Source organism: Agelaius tricolor, unplaced genomic scaffold (genome assembly GCF_023055355.1).
Source record: "Agelaius tricolor isolate 1412-34295 unplaced genomic scaffold, bAgeTri1.0.p SCAF_41, whole genome shotgun sequence".
NCBI lineage: Eukaryota > Metazoa > Chordata > Aves > Passeriformes > Icteridae > Agelaius > Agelaius tricolor.
In genome coordinates, this window is record NW_027269301.1 from 3,370,231 (window position 1) to 3,393,664 (window position 23,434).

The 23,434-nt window shown below is 41.8% G+C and overlaps 1 protein-coding gene across 3 annotated transcripts in view; it reads left to right on the forward strand.

Moving 5' to 3' along the window:
- Positions 1–23,434, forward strand: part of PPP2R2A (protein phosphatase 2 regulatory subunit Balpha) — a 36,289-nt gene extending 12,855 nt beyond the window's left edge. For all 3 annotated transcript variants that reach the window (XM_071454669.1, XM_071454671.1, XM_071454670.1), the window contains exons 3-10: positions 15,272–15,369; positions 18,298–18,463; positions 18,936–19,048; positions 19,271–19,448; positions 20,072–20,236; positions 20,795–20,964; positions 21,454–21,545; positions 22,351–23,434. In XM_071454669.1, coding sequence (XP_071310770.1) covers positions 15,272–15,369; positions 18,298–18,463; positions 18,936–19,048; positions 19,271–19,448; positions 20,072–20,236; positions 20,795–20,964; positions 21,454–21,545; positions 22,351–22,630 — 1,262 coding nt within the window. In that variant the 3' untranslated portion in view covers positions 22,631–23,434. The remainder of the gene's footprint in view (positions 1–15,271; positions 15,370–18,297; positions 18,464–18,935; positions 19,049–19,270; positions 19,449–20,071; positions 20,237–20,794; positions 20,965–21,453; positions 21,546–22,350) is intronic.

Here is a 23,434-nt window from a genome sequence, read left to right on the forward strand (position 1 = left end):
ACTTAAAAATAAAGGTTGGTATTTTGCTTTGACTAGTGGACTATATATATAATCTTAAGAGGTGTTATAAATATGCCTTGGAGTTGTCAAGATTCCATGTGTTAGGATTCTCAAAGTCCTGGCCAGAAATTAGAATTGGCTTCTGTTTAATAATGGTTTTTTTAAAAGAAGCTGAAGCATGTATGCTTGGGCCAGAATAGAAACCAGGAAAACACTTGCCAGGTTGGGGGAGGTGGGGCTGGGGAAGAAAAGGTAGCTGGGCAATGGAAGACTGTTCTTTAAGGTTCCAAGTGCCACTGAGGGTGCATTGGGTATTAAAGGAACTGATAGCTGAATAAGTGACCAGAGTGAGGGAAGTCATTGGAAATTCGGATTTTCTGGTCACTTCATCGAGCTGTGTATTTATCTCTGCTGGAAACTTCAGTTGTACTTGTGACCTTCACAGGCCCTGTGCTCCCCGGCAGGCTGCCTGAAATTCAGCTGGAGAGCAGCCCTTCCCCTGCCCTCCCTCCCTGCCTTTCTGGTAGGCAGGAGGAATTTCTGATTGCATTTTTCTTGCTTAGAAGGGGGCACTTCATGCATTGTGTGAGCCACAACAGCCTCCTGCATTCTACACACCAAGATTAAAAGCCTCCAAATGTTTGGCCTGAGCTTTGCACCTGAAATAAATCTTTTGGTCAAAGAATGTGTTAGAAGAGTGTGAAACAGCAGGACAGTTTTGAGGAGTTGTTTTTTTTATATCTGCAACAGGAATGCCCATCAACTCACAGAGTTCTAATTCTGGAAGGCATTGCTAAAGTATTGGTTTTTTCTGTAATAATACTAAATTTTAACCTGCGCTGTGTGTTCTGGATTGGCTTCAGCAACAAGAGAAAATGAAGGCACTGCAGAGCTCTGTCTGTGGCTTTCTCAGTGACAAGAAAGGCATTGCCCGAAGGCTTCTTTTCTCTATGTGCAGAACAATGGCCCAGTGTGTTATTTCCAAATATATTGTTATTTGCAAACAGACCAGCAGCTCCTGGCTGCACTGTGCTGTGCAGCCTATTGAAATTCTGGCTGTGATTCCAGCAGAGATTTTTCCATAAATAGCTCTGTACTACTTGGGAACACAAACAAACCCTGAAAAGATCTGAAGTAAGGTCTGCTGAGGGACTGTTTAGCCTGTTATTAGTGTGTACTTCTGGGTAGATAGTATGGTGGATGTGAGGAATTTTTCTATACGGTTATGTAGGGGTTGTCAGCAGGAATTAAAAAGTAAATAATTACCAATCAAATTAGATCCAAGGACTCACAAATCACCTGTCTTGAGCATAGGGGAAAAAAGGGTAATAAAAATAAATATGAGGAGAAGCAAGAAAATTCTCTTTCTGGATTTTTTAAAATAAAAGCTATTAGGTAATAACTAAGCATTAGGTTAGGGTTCCAGTAAATACAACTTGAAATTAAAATTATTTATTCTTTCCATGAACAGACATCAAAATTTGTGCTGATTGGATGTTTGTTATATGAATTAATATCTGCACTGGGAAATGGACTGTATTTTTCAGTGCTGTGTAGGTAAACACCCACCTGAATAAGTAATACAGTAATATTTTATAGAATGTTCAGTTATCATTGCTGTAAGCTGTCTTGAGTAATTTGTAGTCTTGAGGAGGAACTTGTAAACATCCTGTGAAATAGAAAAGAGGTGAATAAATACTTCTGTGTTTTGCCTGGGTCGCAGGGCAGTTTTTCTGCTGGTCCTGGTTGCTCATAAACTTTTTTTCTAAGAGAGAATAAATCCCCTTTTAAAAGCAATCAAAGAGCATAAAAATAACTTTGGCATTTGAGAAATCCCTGCTCAAAGGGGGGACTCTGGAGTGTCCTTAACCCCTGGTTACCATAGCAAGTGTGTTTATCAGGTGTCAGAGCAAGGGTGAGATCACTGAGCCCAGCCCCACAGCAGATCCTTAGGGCATTGTCTCAGTGCAGATCCTCAACCTCTTGGATGTTTATTTAAAACCTTTACCTGTGGCCACTGAGCAGTCTCAGAAGGACCTCTGAGATCTTCACTATCTTGGGTATGTCTGGAGTCACCTCTGCTGAAGGAGCACCTGCGCTGTGGCTGTGGGGTGCACACGAGGCTGGAATGGAAATCTGATCCAGCTCTGAGGCACTGACTCTGTGCTGATAACTGGGGATGACTCGGAGTCACAGAATCCTGCAATGGTTTGGATTGCAAGGGCTCTTAAAGCCCATCCAGTGCCACCCCCTGCCTTTGGCAGGGACATCTTCCACTATCCCAGGCTGCTCCAAGCCCTGTCCAACCTGACCTTGGACATTCCTAGGCCTGGGGCAGCCACAGCTTCCTTGGGAGTTCAATCTCAGCCCCTCATCAGTCTCACAGGGAGGAATTTCTTCCCAATATTCTATCTTGACCTACTCTCTTTCAGTTTGAGCCTATTCCCTCTTGTCCTGTCTCTCCAGGGCCTTGTAAATAGTCCCTCTCCATCTTTCTTGGTAGGAGGAACAGCTGAATTGCTGACACCCTTTTCTTCTTGAAGGCCTAGGTGGTATGAGCTTGTTCGCATTTTTTTACTTCATGAACATTCTTTTATTTATCTATTTTATTTTTTCTGAGCTTGTTCACATTTTTTTATTTCATGAACATTCTTTCTCATTCTTTGGAGGCACATTGAGAGTAGCTCCCTGAGAAGCTGGGAAGTATAAATAAAGCAGCTCTGCTCTCCAGCAAAGCCCTTCTGCTACCAAGGGGTAATTAGCCTGGGTTTGCAAAACAGATACATTGCAAACATATTTATCACAGAGAGAAGAAATAAAGCTTTAAAGCTTCAATAAGGCTCAGTCAAATACTTCTAATGCATTTTGGGGAATCCTTATACTCTGTATAGCTTGCATTTCAAAGCATGTCTTAGGAGAATTATGGAGCACTTGCGTGAGCATTATGGATAAACCCTGAGGAGCTTTGAGAGAATGAACTGTGACTTAGCTCTGTGCATACAGGTTTTCCAGGGAGTGGTGGCATCAGATGGAGCTGGGGTCTCCTGAATCTTTGTAGATTCCTAAGATGCACTTTATCTCCAGGTCTGCAAGGGTGTTTTCTACAGCTCACAAATGTTATAAATAGACATTTAATTCCTCTGTTTCAGCATGAAATTTATTCTGGAAAATCAGTAAACATGAATTTTTGTCTTCAGCAGTGCTAAAATTGAGTTGTTACCCTCTTGGAGATTGATAGGCAGTTTTGCTGCAACTTTATTAATGGGAGGTCATCCAGCTTGTAAGTTAAAGCTCTGCAGGCAGAAAAGATGTTGGAGCAAGTCATGTACCAGAGTATTAAAACCAGGCAAATGCTGTGTTAGAAGTTAAATAATCAAATCTGTTATAAATAAGTTTTTTTGTCTCAGTTTTCCTTCTATTGCTCAACAAGTCCCAGTTTTGTGAGTGATATGACAGAACGTTCAGGCACCTGAGGGGATCTCAGATTAGGCAATTGTGGGCATGAAGTTGGTCCCTGCTGGAGTTAATTTTGTTCCCCTGTAATTAGATATGTATGATCTGTATGCAGCTGTACAAAGGACAGAAATGATGAGTAATTCCGAAACCAAATTCCACACAATACAAATATAACTAAACCATTCTGTCATCTTTGCCTCAGAAATCAGTGTAGGTTTTGGTAGCTGCAAGTGTTCCTGAGAGAACCAGAGCTGGTGTGGATTGTGTGTAGCACTTAGTGCAGCTACTTTGTTTAAAGGGATAAGGCGTGGTTGAAACAGGAAAATTCCAAGGAAAGGAAGCTCTTTCTTGTGGAATTTAGCCAAATTATCTCTGTCTTGCAGTAATCCCTAATGTTTTATCTGTATTCAAAACTGTAGAAGCAGAGTACCCTGACACTGCCAGTCTCCCTTCAAACAAGCCATAGATTTCATATTCTTGCCTTTTAGCAAATATTTCACTTGGGGATAAAAGAAATTTGCTTTTAGGTAGAGTTTTATTGCTGCAGCGCCAAAGAATACGTGCATGCCCATTTTTTCAGTGCATTTAAGGAAGGTTTGGTTCTGACTCTTGTGGGTTATTAAAAACTTCATTGGTTCCCAGAATTCTGTGGCACTTGATGGAAGCTTGAGGTTCTGGGCTGCTTGGCATCAAAACAGGAACACAATTTCTCCAGATGAAGTGTAATTGATGTGGCCTGTGATAGCAGCAGGGCACAAGCAAACCTAGGCCAGGTACCCAGGATGTCAGATGGATTTTGTGGCAGATGATGTTTTGAAACCAAGTGACTTAAGAATTATAATGCATTTAACATAAATGTTGCTTAGGTAGGATATTTTTTAAATGTTGTGTGTCTGTTAGTTTTTTTTCCCTATTTCCCATCAAACTCATCATTTCTCATGGAGTGCTTAGAGGTGCATAGCCTCCAATTGTGGTGTTATCTAACCTCTGGATAACTACTGTTCCCAGGCTTTTTTTGGTAATCCTAGACTGTGAGTGAAGAGGAGTTTTCACTGTAAGTGAAAGGGGATTGATGCAACAGTGAGTGTGACACATCCTCAGTAGGAGGGCCACTCTTCTTTTCCTCTTCCCCGCCTGAAAATAGATTTAAGCTTCAGGAGCTGGAAGCTCTCAGCAGCTGAATTTTGTGATGTTGGGAAACTGAACCCCACAGTAGCTTTTCCATCAAACAGGTGCCTGGTATTTAAAAATGCTGAAACGCTGGATTTACTGCTGATTACTTTTTTGTTTAAAAGCAGAACAATTCTGCTTGGAAGGAGGATAGCTTATGGACAGATTGAGCCCTTTAAAAAAATTATTATTATTATTCTGTAATATTGCAGTAGCTGCAAGGAAAAGGCCCAAGGAGATGCTGTAACCTTCAACTGCTCGTTCCTGGTCCTATATAAATGTTGTAGTGTTGTAGTTCCACAAACTGTGAAACACTCCCCCTCCTTTCTGAGGTGATTTCAGCTGGGTACCAGGAGTGGGGCTGGATTTCTGCCACTCTGGCCTCTCCTGTTTATGATATTAATAAACTGGTGTCAAATGTCCTGGGAACGGTTTATGCAGGTTGAAAGACCTTTGTTTCAGCCAACAATAGACCTGAATTAGTATGAATAGGAAAAGCAAATAGTCACTTCCTGTCATATTTGAGGGAATATTTGAGTTTGGGAAGTGTGTTTATTAAGACATGTGAACTAAATGCTCATCACTTGCTCTTTGTCCCCAGCAAAATGTTCCCTGTGTATGTGTATTTCTGTTACCTTCCTAAATATGTTTGCAGTGCTAATAACATAAGGTGGAGTCTCCTGTTTGAATACATTATTTAGGATATTCTTTGGGGGAAAAACTCAATACCTGTGTAATGAAGATTAAAAAGGGGTAATTGACTTAGTTATTGCTTTCCTAATCACATTTATTCCTGGAATGAAAACTTGGAGGCCTCTTGCAAAGACTAGAAACTACTAGGATGAAGTGAAATAATGGAGTGATGCCTCAGCTTCTCTCGAGGTTGAGCTGCCTTTCACAGAGTGCTGTAACTGCTCTGTGTGGTTTCTGGGCAGAAGATGCCTTTAGAGCCTCCAGGGAATTCTTGTCAGGTATTAAATAATCCTTTATTATTGAGTCTGAAGTATTTTCAAGCTGATGTAGCTGATGTTGAGTTGGAAAATGGCTCTGTCTTGAACTGGTCTGGTCCCCACTTTGCAGTAGTGTTCACATGGAGTTCCTGGGACAGCAGCAGTCTCCCAGAGCTGTGGAGCTCTGGAAGAAGCTTCAGACACACACCCCTCAGTTCCAGGCTGGGAAGGACTGTAGGGTAGATTGCCTGGGGTGTAGCTGTAAAATTCATCCTCAGAGCTGGGGCAGCTCCAAGGACTTGGGAACTGCAGCGAGGGCCGTGACTCCTGTTTAGGTGATTCCAGGGTGTTACATGTTTCACATCACATCAACTACTGCTGGACCCAGGTTAACCTTTACCTGTTAAATATGCAGTGCCTGGGTGTGGGCAGCCCAGTTAGCAGGAGTTTTTTGGGGCGTTTATTTGTGTGGTCTGTTGTAAATGTATTTATTTTCCTGCTTCTCTGCATGTGATCAGGCTGCTTGTGCCTTCTTCTGCTCTCTACTAGATCATGTCCAGCCAATGGGCAATGCATGTACTGAGAACTGTGGTTTGCAGCATCTTTTGGACTAAATTCATTTAATTGATATTCTTTTTCTTGGTGGAAGGAGGGAATTTTCCTGTTGATCTTGCATGTGTTCTGAAGGGAACTGCAGTCATGTCTTAATGTTTAAAAATAGAAAGCAATTAATCAGCATGATGAGGGTTAATGGTTTCTGTCCAGAAACCAAACAGTTTTGCATCTGTTTGTGTAGAGAGAACTTTCTTCTGTCTGCTGTTGTTGTAACAGGAGAGCATTTTTCACAATAATTTTTGAAACACTTACTAATAAAAACTTATTTGGGGTTAAAAACCCCAAAACTATTAAACTCTCTCATCAGATGAAAGGCTTTCAAGGGGCCAGTTCAGGACTGTTTCCTGCTAAGAAATCCTAACCCCATAGGGTTTCTCTGTTCTGTAGGTTTGTAGTGAAGTTGGCTTGAAAGGAGTTTCAGAGTGCAGTGCTAGACTTGGTGAGCAGAAATAAAACCTACAGCCAGTGGCTACAGTGAGCATGGTACAGGTATTGCCCAGTGGATCACAGTTCTAAATCAATTTAAAGTGTAAAAGTTCCTTCCTAAAGCTCATGGTATTATTTTTCAGTGTGAATGCTTTCTTTTCACAAAGATAAAATTTCAGAGCAATTTAATGTCATTTTCAGTGGTAGGAAGCAGGGACACATCAGTATCTGACACATCTGTTTGCAGAGTGCTTTGACGTGCTGCTGTTTGTCATCTCTGTTTTTCCCTGCCACCACAGGTGTCTTGGAGTCCTGTGCACTGGAGACTTGAGTTTCCTACTATAGATGGAGACAGGAAGCCGGGGGTCTGAGCTTTAAATAAGTTTTCTTTCTGTTCTAGCAAAGCTAGATTCTGGCCTTGATGTGGATGGAAGCTCATGGAGACTGCATACAGAAGTGCAGTTAATTGGCATTTTGGGTGTGGGCCTTTGTAAATCCAGTTGTGCTAGCTGGAGATGTGGTTGCTCCTGAGTGTGTTCCTTGCTTTCCCCCACTGCAGATTTGCCCATCTGATGCCTTCAGCTCAGTCTCAGTGAACTCTGTTAGCTTAGCAAACACAAATTGTTTAACAGAAATGAAATGTGTTACCATTGTTCACAGAAGTTTGAAGTGGTGCAGTGTCTGTTGAAGAGGATTATAAGTGTTCCCTGTAGTGATTTCTGCTCCTTCTGAGAGTTGCTGGGTTTGCACAATTCTTTGTTGGTCTCTTGCCTTGGCCCAGGAATGGCCAAGTGTGTGCCAAACACAGGAGTTAAAACATTCAATGTGTGCTGCCTATCTGACCTGGACTGTAATGTTGACCATAGATTGTGCCTTCTCTGAATTCTGTTTAAATGAGGATGTTACTTTGATGCCACAGTTAACTGGAGATACCATAAAGATTTCTGGATGCACAAGAAGCTGCTGTTCTAGATGAGAGATTAGCAGATGGTGATTCTGTTCTCTGCTTTACTCTTATCTTGTAAAACACTTAATCTACATATTTGTTCCTATCCCAACTTGTAGAAGCTTTTGAGTCACTTCTGTGATAATCCTGATAAGTTCTCTGCACTTCCAATGCCATCCTCTCACTTGGGCTGTGCAGGGAGGAACAGCTTCAGGTGCAAGGCGACAGATGGATTTGGAGTTGTTCTGCTCTGAGTGCTGAGCCCAATAAAGCTATTTAGGAGCATCACTGGCCTTGCATAAAACTAATGGCAACAAGATTAGGGCTGGTGCCACTGTTCTGCCGTGGGAGGGGATGGAAGTTTGCTGTTGTGTTTTCTAGGAAGCCATGAGGCCTAACAAAAGTTATTTGCATGAATTTGCAAAACCATCAAAATAACATTGTTTTGTACTTGAGTATTAAGTTGCATTATCTCTATCTATGTGTTACAAATGCAGCTCTATGTTGTCCTAATACACATGGATCCTGTGGAGTCTTGGAGTACTGATTCTTTCCCTTGCCTCCAGTTCCACCTCCCATTAAAAAAAGTGACTAATTCCAGCTTCAGAAGGCTGGTGATAACAGAGTGTTCTTGGTGTCGCTGCTGGTACATGGATTTGACAGCACAAAGAGGGATCTCAGGAGGATGTGGCACGCTGAGCTGTGCTTTGCCATGCAAGAGTAGAGTCCTGCTTACCTGGGAGCCCGCAGAGAGCAGGGCAGGCTTAGGAAGTTACAGGAAAAGCTTTATCAAGCAGTATCAAACATTTATTTTAGGGAGCTAAATAAAAAGTTAAAAATTAAACCTGTAGTAGTAATAATAATGAGTAATAATAATGGCTTTCTAATCCAAAGTTGAACTCATTGTTGAACTAGAACTTCCCTAGTATATCTTTCCTCAAGGGATTGGCAAAGTTGGAGAAGGAAAGGGAGAAGAAATGGTGAATAAAAGAACGGGGAATATAGAGGAGTCCAGGCAATTAGAGCGAAGTTATGGTGGCTTAGGCCTGCTTGACAAGGTTTAGATTTGATTATTTTACTTAGGTGAGTAATTTATGCTGTGGACTACTATGTGTATTCCCTGTTTGGCCACTGGTATCTTGTGTGTGCTGCATGTGGGTAGGGATGTAAATAGGCCTGGGTGAGTCTCAGCACTGAAGCACTTCTTCACCAAACAGCACTAAATGCTTTCAGCATCAGCAGGAAAATGATGGCTTTGTCATGGTCATGTTTTAATTGTCAGCCTCCCAGGGCTGTTCAAGTGAGTTTGCTCTCTTGGAGTGAATGTGCAGGGCAGGGAGCACTTAGGAAATCTTCCTCCTCTCTGTAGAGCTCCCAGGTTTGCAAAGCAAAACCCAGCAGCCCAATTACTGAATTACTGCCTGCTGGAGCTGCACCCTGGGCTCCCGTGTGTTTGTGTCTGCCCCAGCAGGGCCAGCAGCACTGAGGAGGAGTTGGCTATCAGACAAATTCGCCTCCCTGGGAAGGAGGGCAGCTTTGTGCAGCAAAATTCCAGAGCTGGTACTTGGGAGAGAGCAGGGAACCAGCTGCCTTTGGCATAGATGCATGGCGCAGAGGGAGGATTTTTTTCTTTTTTTTTTGCCACAAGGGGCAATAACCCCTTTCTGGCTTTTCTATGTCTATGTGCATTTCTTCCTGTCCCCATATTTTAAGGAATTAATATATTTTTAATGCCCTCTCTAGTAGAGAAGAGATCTATTTAAAGGACTTGTGGAATGAGTCTCAAGTAGTAAATTGAACAGTAAGAATGCCTTTTCCCAGCTGCCTTTGGATTTGTTACCTAGTCACTTCAGGGAGATGGAATGAATGCAGGGAATCCTTCAGGCAAGTGAATGAGCATCAATAGTAAAACTGGTCATGGTAACTTTAGAGCATGCAACCCTTGTGTTCCCTTCCCCCTCTCCACAGACTTTAATTAGGGATGAGGCTGGAATGCAGAGGGTGTTTTCTTTTACACCACCAGCACTTAACAGTTCATGGCATTTTGCTCTCACTCTTTTCCTGGGGTGTGAAGTTGTGGTACCCTATGTTGGGAGCTCTCCTCTGCACACAGACATGTGGTCACCCTGCCTTAATCTCGTTTAAACAGCCTTCCTTTGGGGTTTACACCTCACTATCTACCTTCAGAGATAAATGCACAATATATCAGGACTCTGGATAAAGGAGTAAATCCAAATCACAAACAGTGGGGTGTTGGTGGGATGACTCAGTGCATTGTGGAGCTACTTAAAATACTTGAAGCCTTGGAAGAGCTTTTGTTTTCTCTCCAGTGTCTTTCATTGTTTGACTGGGGTTTGTTCCCAGTGATGAAGTACATAATTCCAAAACAAAACCATTATTGGAAACAAGAAAGTCCAATCAAAAGCCATAAATTTTTGTCGTTAGCTGTGACTTGAGCTGGAGTTTCTGGAAGCTGCATCTGTTCAATAGTTTGAAGCAGGGAGGTTTTGCCTCACCCTGGATTAGAAAGGACCAAACAACCCACAGGTGATTTCCAGACAATGTCTGCAGGTTCTCCTGGACAGATACTCTTGGTCTCTCTAGGAAGAATGACTCGGGTATATTCAGCAATTGTGCATGGAATTCAAACATTTCCCTGTCTCTATCTCTCTTTATGTTTATCCACTCCTCTGCTGCTTCCTCAGTTTGAGGCTGTTTGAGCTTCCGTGGATTTTAATACTAATCCTAAAAGTTGGCTTCTTAATGTTTTCTTTTGAGACCATTTCTGAAGTGTCCTTGGAATGATTGATTGATGTTTAGTTTGATGAAAATAGCTTTTCCAGGCTGATAAACTGAGGATGTGGTCTCCACATTAGGTCAGCAAATTCAGTTTTCACTTGACAAGACAGAATTGCCAACCTGTAAATCATCTGCTCTGCTTTATGGATTTTTATAATCTTTTTAAGATTATTTTGAGTTGCTCCTTTGGAAAATTCCAGAAATGGTATTTTGAGCCACTGGGAAGGTATATAAACAATACTTTCTAAATAATTTTAAAATGCCTTTTAAATGTTACAGTTCTTTGTTCAGTCCTTGGAAACATCAAGAGATTGCTCCACTTGTGTAAACACTCTGATTTACTTGCTCTCTGCTTAGGCAGCAGATCAACGTGATTCCAAAACCTTGCACGGAAACCTTTTGGGTCTGGTGAAATAAAGACTCCCTTTGTTCCTGCCATGATTGACTCGCTGCTGCAGAGTAGGTGACATGTTTTGCCTACCAAGCATGTTTTCTAAGCAGAGTTTATATAAAGTTCATGGAACATTAAAACAGATAGCCTCTTCTCTACTAATAAAATCCTCTTTATTATATTATTGGAAACAAAGTTAATACAGAATTGCTTTTCAGGTTTGTGATGGGCCTTCTGGAATGAAGTCATTGGATTACAGTTTTCTTGTGCTGGTTTGGATTGATGAAGCTGGTTTATTCCCTTTTCCATAGACATTTAGACACTGATAAAACTTCATCACAATCCTTTCTTTAAAGTTTCGGAAAACTTGATGGTGACAGTGCACATGGTCTGCATTCACTGCAACATGTGGAGGGCCCCTAGAGTGTGAAAGTGTGTTTAAGTATTTGTCACTGAGTTTTTCTGGTTCCAAACACTGCTTTTAACAGGGGAAAAGGCATTTGAGATCTGCTGGATTCCTTTATTCTTCTTTTTTAATTTGAACGGATTCTCTTTCCAGTGCACTGGCCTAGTGGCCTCAGAGCCTTACCTGAAGCTCTGAGATGTGTTTTATCCTTTTCCTATTCCCTATCAAAGTCAAACACCATGTTTTGATTTTATTTTATTTTATTGGCTCCTCCAGTTTCTGTCTCCATGTCTGCTGTGGAAGAATTTAGTCCTGCTTGAATCCAGTCAAGTGTCCAGATCTTGCTGGTGGTTTTGATTTTGTTCGAGCACTTGAAAAGCAAAGATGTCTCATTGAAACTTAAAAAACTTAAAGCAGGTTGTGAAAATAAAGATGATGTGCAGAAGGAGAGGAAAACTTTGCCAGGTTGTAGCTCCTGGATCAGGGAGAGCTGTAGGAAGCTTTGGATGGCTCTGGGGGAAGCAGACTCTGCCCTGTCTCCATGTGCTGATGGATCAGGGACCAAAACCTCTCTTGAGTTTGAGATTTTTGTGATCAGTGGCTTGGTTTGACTATAGAGTTTTGTATCTCTGAGGTGGAGATAAAACTGTGCAGCAGCTCAGTGTTTCCATAGTGTTTTGCTCAACCTGCTGTAGAACATTTTCATTCATAAATAGATTTCAGGTTATGTAGGTGATTCCTACCCCACTACCCCTATGCTTTCAGGTCGCTAAAAAACATTCTTTGAAACCATTTAGCAGTCTCAGAAGTGTTTCTACAACAATAAGTGTCTGTGAAGGGATAGTGAATGGAACTGAAGGACACATATATAGATCTGTGCAGAGAAATACTTGTAAATGATGTAATAACCTCGGAATTCTTTGTCCCAAGTTATGCAAGAAGGAGAACCTGGTTCACTTGGTACTGGTACTGCAGGTGCCCTGCAGGAATGAGGGTGTTGTACCTTGCTGTGTCCTGATTTTTGCCTTTGTCGCAATCATGTCTTCATCTCCTGTGACTGATGCTGCCATGTCGTGTTTCACACCCTCAGCACTGGCAATGTCACACTGCATCTTGGTGTCAGAGAGGTCCTGAGATGCTTGAGGGGAGGAGAAGACCGATCTGATCTCCAGTGTGCCAGCAGATAATGCTGTGGCCTAGGGGGGGTTTGGGAATCAGATAAGGGGTCAGTGGTTGTTATCTCTGACATTGTGCTGGAAGAAAAGGGCACTGAAATGCATCCTGTTTCCAGCAGCCATCGGTGTGGTGGCAGTAGGGCCCTACACATCTGCTTCTCCCTTAAACATCCCTGCCAAGTGCTCCTGGCACTGGGAAGGGATCGTTCCCCAGCGTGTGGCCAGTAGGAGCAGCTCTGTGTTTGCAGGCACCCACCTGGGGAGAGGAGGGAAAACACCACAGCTTGGGGATGCTCTCTTGTGGTGCTGAAGGGCTAAAATCATCAAGGAATTAGAATTATCACTGGAGAAAAGAAGGATAAGATGTGTACATGTTTTGGGCAATTAGGATGTTAACACAGATGAGAACCCACAAGCGAATCCAGGCACTGGGGAGGTTGAAAAGCTCCCTCTGTCATTTCTCCAACACCTTTAAATCCACCCAGCTCAGCACCAGTGTTTTGATGTCTGGCTGTTGCTTTGATGAAGGTATGGGAACGTGGAATTCCAAACAGGGCATTACTGGTTTGCATGTACAACTGCTTGTTTGCTTTCTAGTACAGATTTCGTTGTAAAATCTCTATCTTGGCCCTGGTTTGGGATTACTTAAGCAGAAATCACTTTTTTCTGTCACGTTTTTAGCACCTTTTTTTCCTTTGAGAGGGAATAGTCCAAGATTACACTGGGGAAGGCACATTGGATTTATTGATGTATCTTGAGTTTATACAAATTCATATTTTTCCATTGTGATTGCTGCTAAGGAATGTATTTGGTTTTAATTTAAAACTGATCCAATACTTGGAATGATCTGCATGGTGTCAGTCAGGCACTGGAGAGGTTTCAGTACCTTGTCACCACTGCCTGAGCCTGTTGGACTCCTTGGAGATGTGGGATATGGGTGCTGAAAATTTGTTTGTGCACTTGAGTCTGTGATAAAGCAGGATCTGCATCAGCTTGGAAATCACTGGGGGAAAGCTTGGATTCTCCTGAAAATCAAAAAGGCAAGAATGTCTGGGATCTACAGAAAAGTGGTTGTCTTTCTGCTATGTGAGATTTGTATTATTATTAAATACAATATATAGCATCATCAGACCTAGGAAAATAGAGATTTTTGTCCTTAAACGAAGGTTTTTCTGGCTGCTGTGGCTGCCTGTTCTAAATTTTCCAGTGACTTTCACAAAATAAGTACTTTGATTAATTTATCCATCTGTTCTTGTATGGATATATGAGACTTCTAAGGCCATTTTTTTCTCTGCTCTTTCCACATACATGGACACATTGAGTTTGCTAATAAATCACTGTATTGTCTTACCAGTTTCAAGACTGTCAGAGCTTGTAGTGTAAAGTCTTTCTCAGTCGTAATTATTCTGTGTATTTCTCACTGCTGAGATATGTTAGTGTGTTTTTCTTCAATTAGTTGATAACTTCTTAAGTAAGGTCTTTTCCTGTACAACCTGTGTGCTTTGCCTTGTGTGAAAAAGTCAAAATTGGACTGCTTGGTTTACACCTCCCTCTTTCTGCACATTGATGAATTGTTTCTTATCTCTGTGCCCCCTTGCCCTGGGAGAGGTACCTATGAAATACCATATCTGCAGCTCAGTGCTTTGCATCTTAGGCTAAATCACTTAATCTTGGTCACAAATACAAGAATGATTGGCTGAAGTGACTGCTGCCTTCTGGGATGAAAAAATGATGAGCACTGAATGAAAGTTCTTTAGTGTGTGATGTGGAGCCAGGTTCAGGAGGTACAGGCTGCAGTTGTATTTCTGTCCTTAACTCCGTTTGGGGACATTCCAGCCAGTGCGAGCAGTGCCAGTGCCAGTGGCAGGGAGGTCCCTGGGGATCTCTAGGGCAGTTTGTGCCGAGGAATACAGAACTCTGTGGAGCTGGTGTTTGGCTCCAAGTCAAGCAGGTATTGATCTTGTTTAAGTCTAAAATGTTATGAATGCAATGGAGAAAAAAGAAACCATCCCACAGAAAATACTGTTTATCTACTGCTGACTGGCATGAAAGTGAAATGGCCTTAAGACTTGCGTATGCAAAACTCTCAAGTGGTTTCTCTGGCAGAAAATTAGATTTATAGAGCTGTGTTTCAATTTGGTGTTTCAAAAATGGTTTGGCTTCTGATTCAGCTATTTGGGAGTCCAAGGAGCATTTGTACCTTTGGAAATGTGAATGGGTGGGCTTGAGCTTAAGTTGTAATTTGTCCTTTCTGATGTATGAACAGCTCAGTTTGATACTAGGGATTACTATTCGTGTCACTGTATATTTACAATTTCATTCTAGCACTCCCTATAAAAACACTTGTGATAGTGTAAACCTTCTTCATCCAGAAGAGGTACTCGGGTGTTTTGAAGACGGTTGAGGTTTTTTCCTGATTTTCTGCAGCTGTTTATTCCTTGCATTCCTTAAACACAGATATCTGAACTTTTCTCCCCTGACACCTTTTGCCTTTAAGTTATCAAATGTGTACTAAGTCCTTAAAAAAAAAAAGGTGCTTTGAGGTCATATGGATAATGATTGTATCTAAATCATGCATTAGGAAAAATTGAGAAAATAAAGGTACACAGTTGCTCTAGGAAGGTACAGTCTGTATTATCTCGAGTCAGAGTAGAAAAACCCATTCGAAGAAGCTGAGGATATTAAACCTTTAGGAACAAAGTAATGCACAAGACCATGCTTGTAGCTCTGGCAAGGTGATCTATAAATGCTTCTCAAATGTACAGCTTAAAAACTATGGTTATTTTTTGGAAGACACTTCTACTTGCATTTTATAGGTGTCCTTTAAATAAAGTATAATTTTTTAATGGTTTGGGGTTTTTTTAATCATGGCCTTCTTGGCCACTTGGTATTTAGAAGAATGATTAATGAGGGGGATTTATTTTTGTTGTTCTGCAGCGGATATAATTTCTACAGTAGAGTTTAACCATTCTGGAGAGTTGTTAGCAACAGGAGACAAAGGAGGGAGAGTTGTCATCTTTCAACAGGAGCAGGAGGTGAGTGCTGTCTAATTACATTGTTCTTTCTATTCCCTTTTTAAAGACAAGGAGCATGTTTTTATAAAACCCCTTACACAAAGTGCATGCCTGTGTGATAAGTGATTACAATACTGAAATTTAAGGAACTTTGTGATAGAAGTTATTTTAAACACTCTTTGGTTGTGGTATAAAGAATGTTGAAAGGGAAGACCAGAAAGGGATAGGACACAGAAGACCCTTGAGGGAGCTGAAGTTGGTTCTTGTACAGTGACTCTTCGGGCTGTGATGATGATTTCAGTGTGACTGGGGATATTAAAATTTGCCCTTTAGTAAGTGTGTGACTGTGACCTCAGATGTCCTTTTCCACAACCACAGAATCCCCATAGCAGAGGTATCTTTTCTCCCTTTGCCCTTGTGTTTTGGTCTTTTGGCTCTAGCTCTCTGTCATTGGGCAGCTGAGCTGCAGGGCCTGATTTTAACTGAGGCTGGAAGTTGGAAGTTGTTGTGGTTATAATGTATTTCAAGGAGAGGGGGTTTCAGGGAGATGTCACCTCACTGCCTAGAGATGCCACTGTTAGTTTTGTGTAGTTTTTCCTTCAATTTCCATTTTAAAACTCCCAAAGCTTGGGATTTCTGGTTCCCTGAGCAGAGGGCTGATCTGTGGGCAAGGCACCGTCCCTGTGCCAGCAGCTCCTCTCGGTCAGTGGGGACATCTAGTGGGGCTGTGTGGCACCAGCTCTTGGAGTTTTTTGTGGCTTTTTATTGTTTTCCTTTTATTTCTTTATTACTTTTAATTCTTGAGTTGTAGCTCGATGCTTTTAAGAATCCTCTTGTGTAGCTTAAAGTTGCAGCAGTTCCTTGCCTGCTTTCAGGTGAGCTGTGTTTAAATGATTCCTTGGTTTTTGGAGCATAATCCAAGCTCACATCCTTAGGAGCTGGGATCCAGGGGTAGGGAGAACAGCCGGGTTGTCAGATGAAATTCCACAGAATTGGTTTTGGCATTTTTTTTACTTCTCTGTGTTTAGGGAATGGTTTGTGTTTATGGACTTACTTCCTTGATGCACTGGTAGTTGGCTGTTCCAACAAACTGTCTAGAGCAGATTTTATATGTGAAAGTGTATAAAATAGATGTGTATATAAGATTTTACATGTGAAAGTGTATAAAATAGAAGTGTTCTGTTTGGAATTCTGTGCCTCTTTCTGCCACACTGCACTGGAGAGCTTTGCAGACCACGCCTGCAGGAAGAGAAACACTGACAAGGGCTGTGTGAAGAGCTGTGCAAACCTGTGTGGCTTCACCCACTGCCAAACTGCTGCCACCTCCGGGCTGGAATGTGGCAGCCAGTGACATCAGCTCAGTGCCAGGCAGGAAGTGAATCCTGCATCTCACAGAAACTGAGGAGGAATTTGCGTAGGCACGGTGCAATTACCTAAATTGGAATTTAACATCAGGCGCTTGGGCCAACACCTCTCCTTGTTTGGAATTTTTTGTTTTCCTTTGAGCACCATGAGACTGAGAGTTTAAATTTAGATTTCATCCCAGGGATGGATTTCACATATTACTGGGTTTATGTATTATTCTGGTCCTGTAAGGTTTTACTAGAATACACACATAGAATATTTAAGCCTCAGTTGTTATGGTTAGTCTGGAATTGAAGGAAAGTTCCCAGTTCCCTGGATTTCCTAAGGCATTTCCTACACCACAATAGATTTCCTTTCCAAGTTGTTCCATGCAGGGACCCAGCTTCAGTTGTTAGTTCTGACTGAGGCTTAGAACAAAGTCCCTTCCATTCTCCAGGGTGGGAAAAGCAGTGTAAGGGACAGGTGTGGTACAGAATTCTGGTGCCAAATGTGATTTCTAAGCGTTTTGCCCCATTATCCCTTCCCTGCCCCCAGCTTATTTCAAAGTACAAGAATTCCTGCCAGCTCTCAGGGTACGAAGCACGAGAAAATGATGCAAAGAATGTGACAAATGTGGGCCAGCAAGGGTTGTGTCAGATGTGTTTTAGTGAGCTACTGAGGGATTAAATGAGCCCGTGGACATGAGACACCAGAGAAGGAAGGAGCAAAGTCCCCAGCCAGGAACATATCACAGCAAAGGCATCTGATGGTGCAATCTCTGGAGTTGGTGGGACAGGAATAAATGACAAAATTCAGCTTGAAACCACTACAGGTGAATGTGGGGAGTACTACATCAGAAATGGATCCAATTTTCTGCACCCAGTGGATGAAATTCAAGATTCAGTCCATGCAGTGCAATATTTTGGTGCCTAAGACACAGCTTTTGGAAAGAGGAATTGTGTAATTTTTCAGTTTTGTAAAACCAGTTTTACACCTGGTCAGGTAACTGCAGAGGTGTCTGTAATGCTAGAGCAGAGGTGATGAGCTTTTTCCCTCTCTAGAAAGAGGAAGAAAAAGCTGCTTAAGCAGTTCAGAAGCTCTCAGAGGACTTGGAGATTATAAACCAGAATAGTGGAGCTGCTGGTATAAATTTAGAGGTGCCATGTGGGATTTCCATAGTGTGCCTGGAAAGCTGAATGTACTCACAGAGTAGATTTGCCATTTGTGTGTTTGTGTTGCAGGGGAAGAAATATTCCCTTTAAACAGCAAAGATGGAAAAATTGAAGATGAAAGAAGTTGTAGTTTGTTTTTGTTGGGTTTTCTTTTTAATAGGTAAAATATTTGTTTGTTCAGCTGCTCAGCATTAACATGAAAACTTGTTGGAGATGTTACTCACATTCTGTGGAGAGTTTCTGGAAACTTAAGCTGCTGCATGAACTGTCTCTTCTCTGATGTTTTTCTTAGCCAAAATAGTAGAAACTTTAATAAATTTCTTGCCACAGAGATGATGCTCATCTTATTTGGTTGACAGGATCATGAAAATCAAGTAGGTTGTACCCAAATGTACATTGTATACATGTCTTGATCATTTAATTCTCTTTTTAGAACAAAACCCAGTCTCACAGTAGGGGAGAATACAATGTTTACAGTACCTTTCAAAGCCATGAACCAGAGTTTGACTACTTGAAAAGTTTAGAAATTGAAGAGAAGATCAACAAAATTAGGTGGTTACCCCAGAAAAATGCTGCTCAGTTTTTATTGTCTACAAATGGTAAGTATTTTGCACCATAACATGTTATTATGTAGGTTTGTTATTAGGATTTGGTCTAATCCTCTCCAGAAGGCTGGAATCAAGCAGGGTTTAACTGCAAGGATCGGGGGATGTGGTTCTGCCTTCCCTGGGCACAGGTGTCCCCAGCACAGGGTGGGGTATTTGGGGTTTAGTTGCTTTACAGCCCCTGTGTACAGCTCATGTGAGACCTTCATGTGTATGAGAGTCCCTATGTCAGAGCTTACATTCATCATTCATAGCAGTCCCTGTCCTGACTGAAACTTGCTCTAACTCTTATAAAAAGAACAAACTGTGGAGGAGGTTTTTTAATGCTTTTTGTCTTGTTTTCCCCAAGCAACATTTTTGTCTTTTTTGGTGCACGTGGGCGGCCTTGTCTTGTTTAAAGGCATCAGCAGTGATGACTGGTGTCTCTCCACAGCTCTCATTTTAACCTGTGGTTGTTTCATTGCAGATAAAACAATAAAGTTATGGAAAATCAGTGAAAGGGACAAAAGACCCGAGGGTTATAATTTAAAGGAGGAGGATGGACGGTATAGGGATCCTACTACAGTTACAACACTACGGGTGAGTAGCTCACAATCTGCTAATTCCTGCTCTCCCAGCCCATGGCTCCAGGAGGAACCACCCCACCACATCATTAACTTCACCTTTCTGTGGTGGCCCTTGGCAGAAATACTGACTTGTAAGATATTTCATCCAGCTTGGGATGTTGAAGGACTGTGCTGAGCAGTGCTGATGTCTGTGGTAGGTTGGGATCTCACTCTTGCCCTGCTCTGTGTGTTGCAGGTGCCAGTGTTCAGGCCTATGGACCTCATGGTGGAAGCCAGCCCACGGAGGATATTTGCCAATGCCCACACGTATCACATCAATTCCATCTCCATCAATAGTGACTATGAAACGTACCTGTCTGCAGACGACCTGCGGATCAACCTGTGGCACCTAGAAATCACTGACAGAAGTTTTAGTATCCTTTTGCCATTGTTCTGTGGGATGGGAACAGGAAAACTGCTGGGTTTTAGTTCCTTTCATGAGAAGTGTTTAGTATATATACAGAGAATTCATCTCCACTAATCCTGGTTATTTCTCCCTGGTAATTGTAAGGGCTTTTACTTCTGGAGAAGCAATGGTTTGGTTCAGAAGGGACATTAACGCTCATCCAGCTGGGCAGGAGCAGGTTGCTCCAACCTGGCCTTGGACACTTCCAGGGATGGAGCAGCCACACCTGTGTGAAGTTTTTAATACAAAATAGCATTTTATAACATAGCAGTATAATTAGAATTTAAGCAAAATAAAGTTTTATATGAAATACTTGGGATATAATTTGTAGTATAGAATTAATTACTACTGGAGTGTGGAGCAAAACTGAAGCAGGTTTTGGCTGCTGTAAGAATTATCCTGAAACCAATTCAGAATGTGATGTTACCACCTTGCTTTGTAGAAAAATTGTGTGGCTTGATTTTAACTCTTACCTGGGTTGTGCCTGGGTCCCACAAGCCTGAAGTAACATTTCTGAAAGCATCTAAAACTGAAAAATACCTTGGGAAAAACCCATTTTGCTGAAGGCAATTCCTTAAAGAGCTGCTGCAGATATTGTAGATATCAAGCCTGCCAACATGGAGGAGCTGACAGAGGTGATCACAGCTGCAGAGTTCCACCCCAACAGCTGCAGCACGTTTGTCTACAGCAGCAGCAAAGGCACAATTCGCCTGTGTGACATGAGGGCATCAGCCCTCTGTGACAGACATTCAAAGTGTGAGTGCTGCAGTTTAATGTCTCCCTGTGCCAGAGGACATTTGCTGTTAGAGTATATCAAACACTGAATGGTCTGTGTGGATTTGTGTAGAATTCCTGTAGTATGTTGAGTAGATCTAAAGCCTAAAATCTAAATAAATCTTATATTTATGTTTTCCTGGAGTAGAAGTAGTGAGTAAAATGAGTAGCAGCTTCTGTTTGGACACCAGGAATGGCTTTTTGCAGACTTCGGGTGGTTAAAGGCCATTTGGTCTGTACTTGGTGCTGGAAATCTGGTGCATGTGTGAATCAAGCCTTCACATATTACCAAATAATTCATTTATTCAGAAACTGACCTTGGCTTGCTACAACAATAGAGGGTATGGCAACTGAATTACAAATGTTTCTTCTTAAAAGTTATTTTATATAACACAGAGTAACACAAGGTAGAAAGTTTATTGAGACAATGTTAAAGTAATTCAGGTGTATCTTGTTTTCAATGTTAAAGTAATTCAGGTGTATCTTGTATCAAAGAGACAAAAACTGACCTCTTGAAATGCCTGTCTTATTTTCTGGCAGTGTTTGAAGAACCAGAAGATCCTAGCAACAGATCATTTTTCTCTGAAATCATCTCTTCCATATCTGATGTCAAATTTAGCCACAGTGGTCGATATATGATGACTAGAGATTATCTGTCAGTGAAGATCTGGGATTTAAATATGGAAAATAGACCTGTGGAAACATACCAGGTATTGGGTGAAAATCATGTGGGCTGGAAATTAAAAACCATGGACGGGGCTGAATCTTACTGATAGTCTTGATGTGGCAGTTACAGTTTTGTCTCTAGATTCATCCCTGAGGTTTGGGGATTCCACACTCCTGCTGAAAGACTGTGGTGGTCGCAGGGTGGTTGCAGAACCCAAACCCATGTTTGGGGCTGAAAAAGCCTCACTCTTACCCAGTGGGAATTTGAGATGTGGAGAGGCCATCTCCAGCCATGAGACTATGACAAGTCTTTGGCTGTCTTTATGTTCTGTGCTATATCCTGAAGAAAACAGGGGGTGAAACATTTCCTTTTCATAAAATGTTTTTAGCTGCCACTGAAAATTGCTGTTTTCGTTATAAGAAAGAGCTCTTGTGAGCAGTCTCAGGTTCCTTGCTTTTGGAACAGTCTGGGAAGGCTGTTTTACAGGTATGAGTCTAAGGCTCACTCAATTTTTCTGATCCCTCTTTTCCAGGTGCATGAATACCTCAGGAGTAAACTCTGCTCACTGTATGAGAATGATTGCATTTTTGACAAGTTTGAATGCTGTTGGAATGGATCAGACAGGCAAGTGGAATTCTTATCCCTGTGCACTTCAAATCTTTCCAAAATATTCTTAAAATGGGCAGTGGACCTCAAACACCTGGATTTGGACAATGCAGTAGTACTTCAGTAGACTGTAACGTGTGCATTATTAACTGTAAGAATCTGTACCAGACCTCTAGGGGAACCCATGGGAAAACCTTCCAGGAATGTTCTTTTTACAGTAATTTACCATGGTAGTGACCTGCCAATAGCACCACTTAGGACAGCTCTTGCTTCTGTGCTAATCATGCCATTAGCTGCTTATTTGTGGCATTTAAAGCAGCTCATTGGTTCCTTGTCAGTACTGTCAGGCGTGGTGCGCTTTATTTTTTTTTTTAATCTGGCATCTATCTGCCCAAATATTTTTTGAGGCAAAGGAAGGACAGGGAAACTTGTAAGTCTGTTTTTCTTACTGAACAGCTGATGCAGAATCAAGGGCTGTAAGGGATTTTCACAAACTAGATGTGCTGCTTAGTACCTGTGTGTCACTAAAAATCCGATGTGTTGGCTCTCTCCCGTGTGTGTGTGTGTGTGAAAAGCAAATTAAATAATGCATTCGAGGTGCTTTGATAATAAAATACCTCAAAGGGCCCAGGGAAGGTAAAAGGGTATTTTTGGGAGGTTTTAAATTTATAAAACCTGCTTCCCTTTAGCTGTAGCAGGTGTGGGTGATGCCACCTCCCTTCCATGTGCGTGATCTCATTGAGACCCTCCTTGAGACCCTCTGGCTTGCTAAAAGGAGAAGGCATTCCTAACTGACATCTTCCTTCCTTCCCCCTCTGTGCAGCATTGTCATGACAGGGTCTTACAACAACTTCTTCAGGATGTTTGACAGAAACACAAAGCGAGACATCACCTTGGAGGCGTCCCGGGAGAACAACAAACCGCGCACGGTGCTGAAGCCGCGGAAGGTGTGCGCCAGTGGCAAGAGAAAGAAGGACGAGATCAGTGTCGACAGCTTAGACTTCAACAAGAAGATCCTGCACACAGCCTGGCACCCCAAGGAGAACATCATTGCTGTAGCTACCACAAACAACTTGTATATATTTCAAGACAAGATGAATTAGGGTTGGCATTCCTAACTGAAGAGTCACTTCCTGCATAGTTGAAATAGTTGAATCTAGCATTTGTACCTGTAACAAAAGCAAGTGAGAGGTCCATTATGGCACCCCTTTCCAGTGTTTAAAAATGTGCCATATGACAACACACTTTTATAGCTCCATGGAGAAGGCTCTGTGGCTCTGTTGTCTCCGTACCTGCTAGCCATTTAGGTGAGGATAGGGCACTTTTTAATTTAAATGACTACTTGCACCATCTTGCCTAATGGACTAGACTGGACTGTCTCAACATCGGTTTACTCCACTTTTTATGCCTTCCATTGTGATGACGTCAGACACAGGGAAAGCCTTCAATCATGCTATGGGATTTGTGTAACCTCATTACTGTATCATTCGTGGCCCCCTTTTTTTATTAAATACAGCTCATTCTTGCTGTGGCTTGTAGCATTCCTCCTCCTTCTGGCCTCCTGGACTCCCCCTTCCCCCTTCGTCCCCCCTCCACCTCGCCTTGGTGGTGGTGTATGGAAAAAAAATAAACAAAATAAAGCACATAAAATGGGTCCGTTTGGGGTCAGTGGTAAAGGGGGTCTGTGTTGCAACAAGTGTTTTAATAAACAGTTGACTGTAATCACTCCTTGCCATGTCTGGCACCAAAAAAAAGAGAAAATAAGGAAAAAAACAAACTACTGAATAAAAGTGACAAAGAATGGAGAATCTGTTTTCTTTTTTTTTTAATCTACCTCTTTATACAAATACTCTGTGTTTTACCTTAGATGCATGAAAATAAAATTATGTTTTTTGTAATGATTTTAA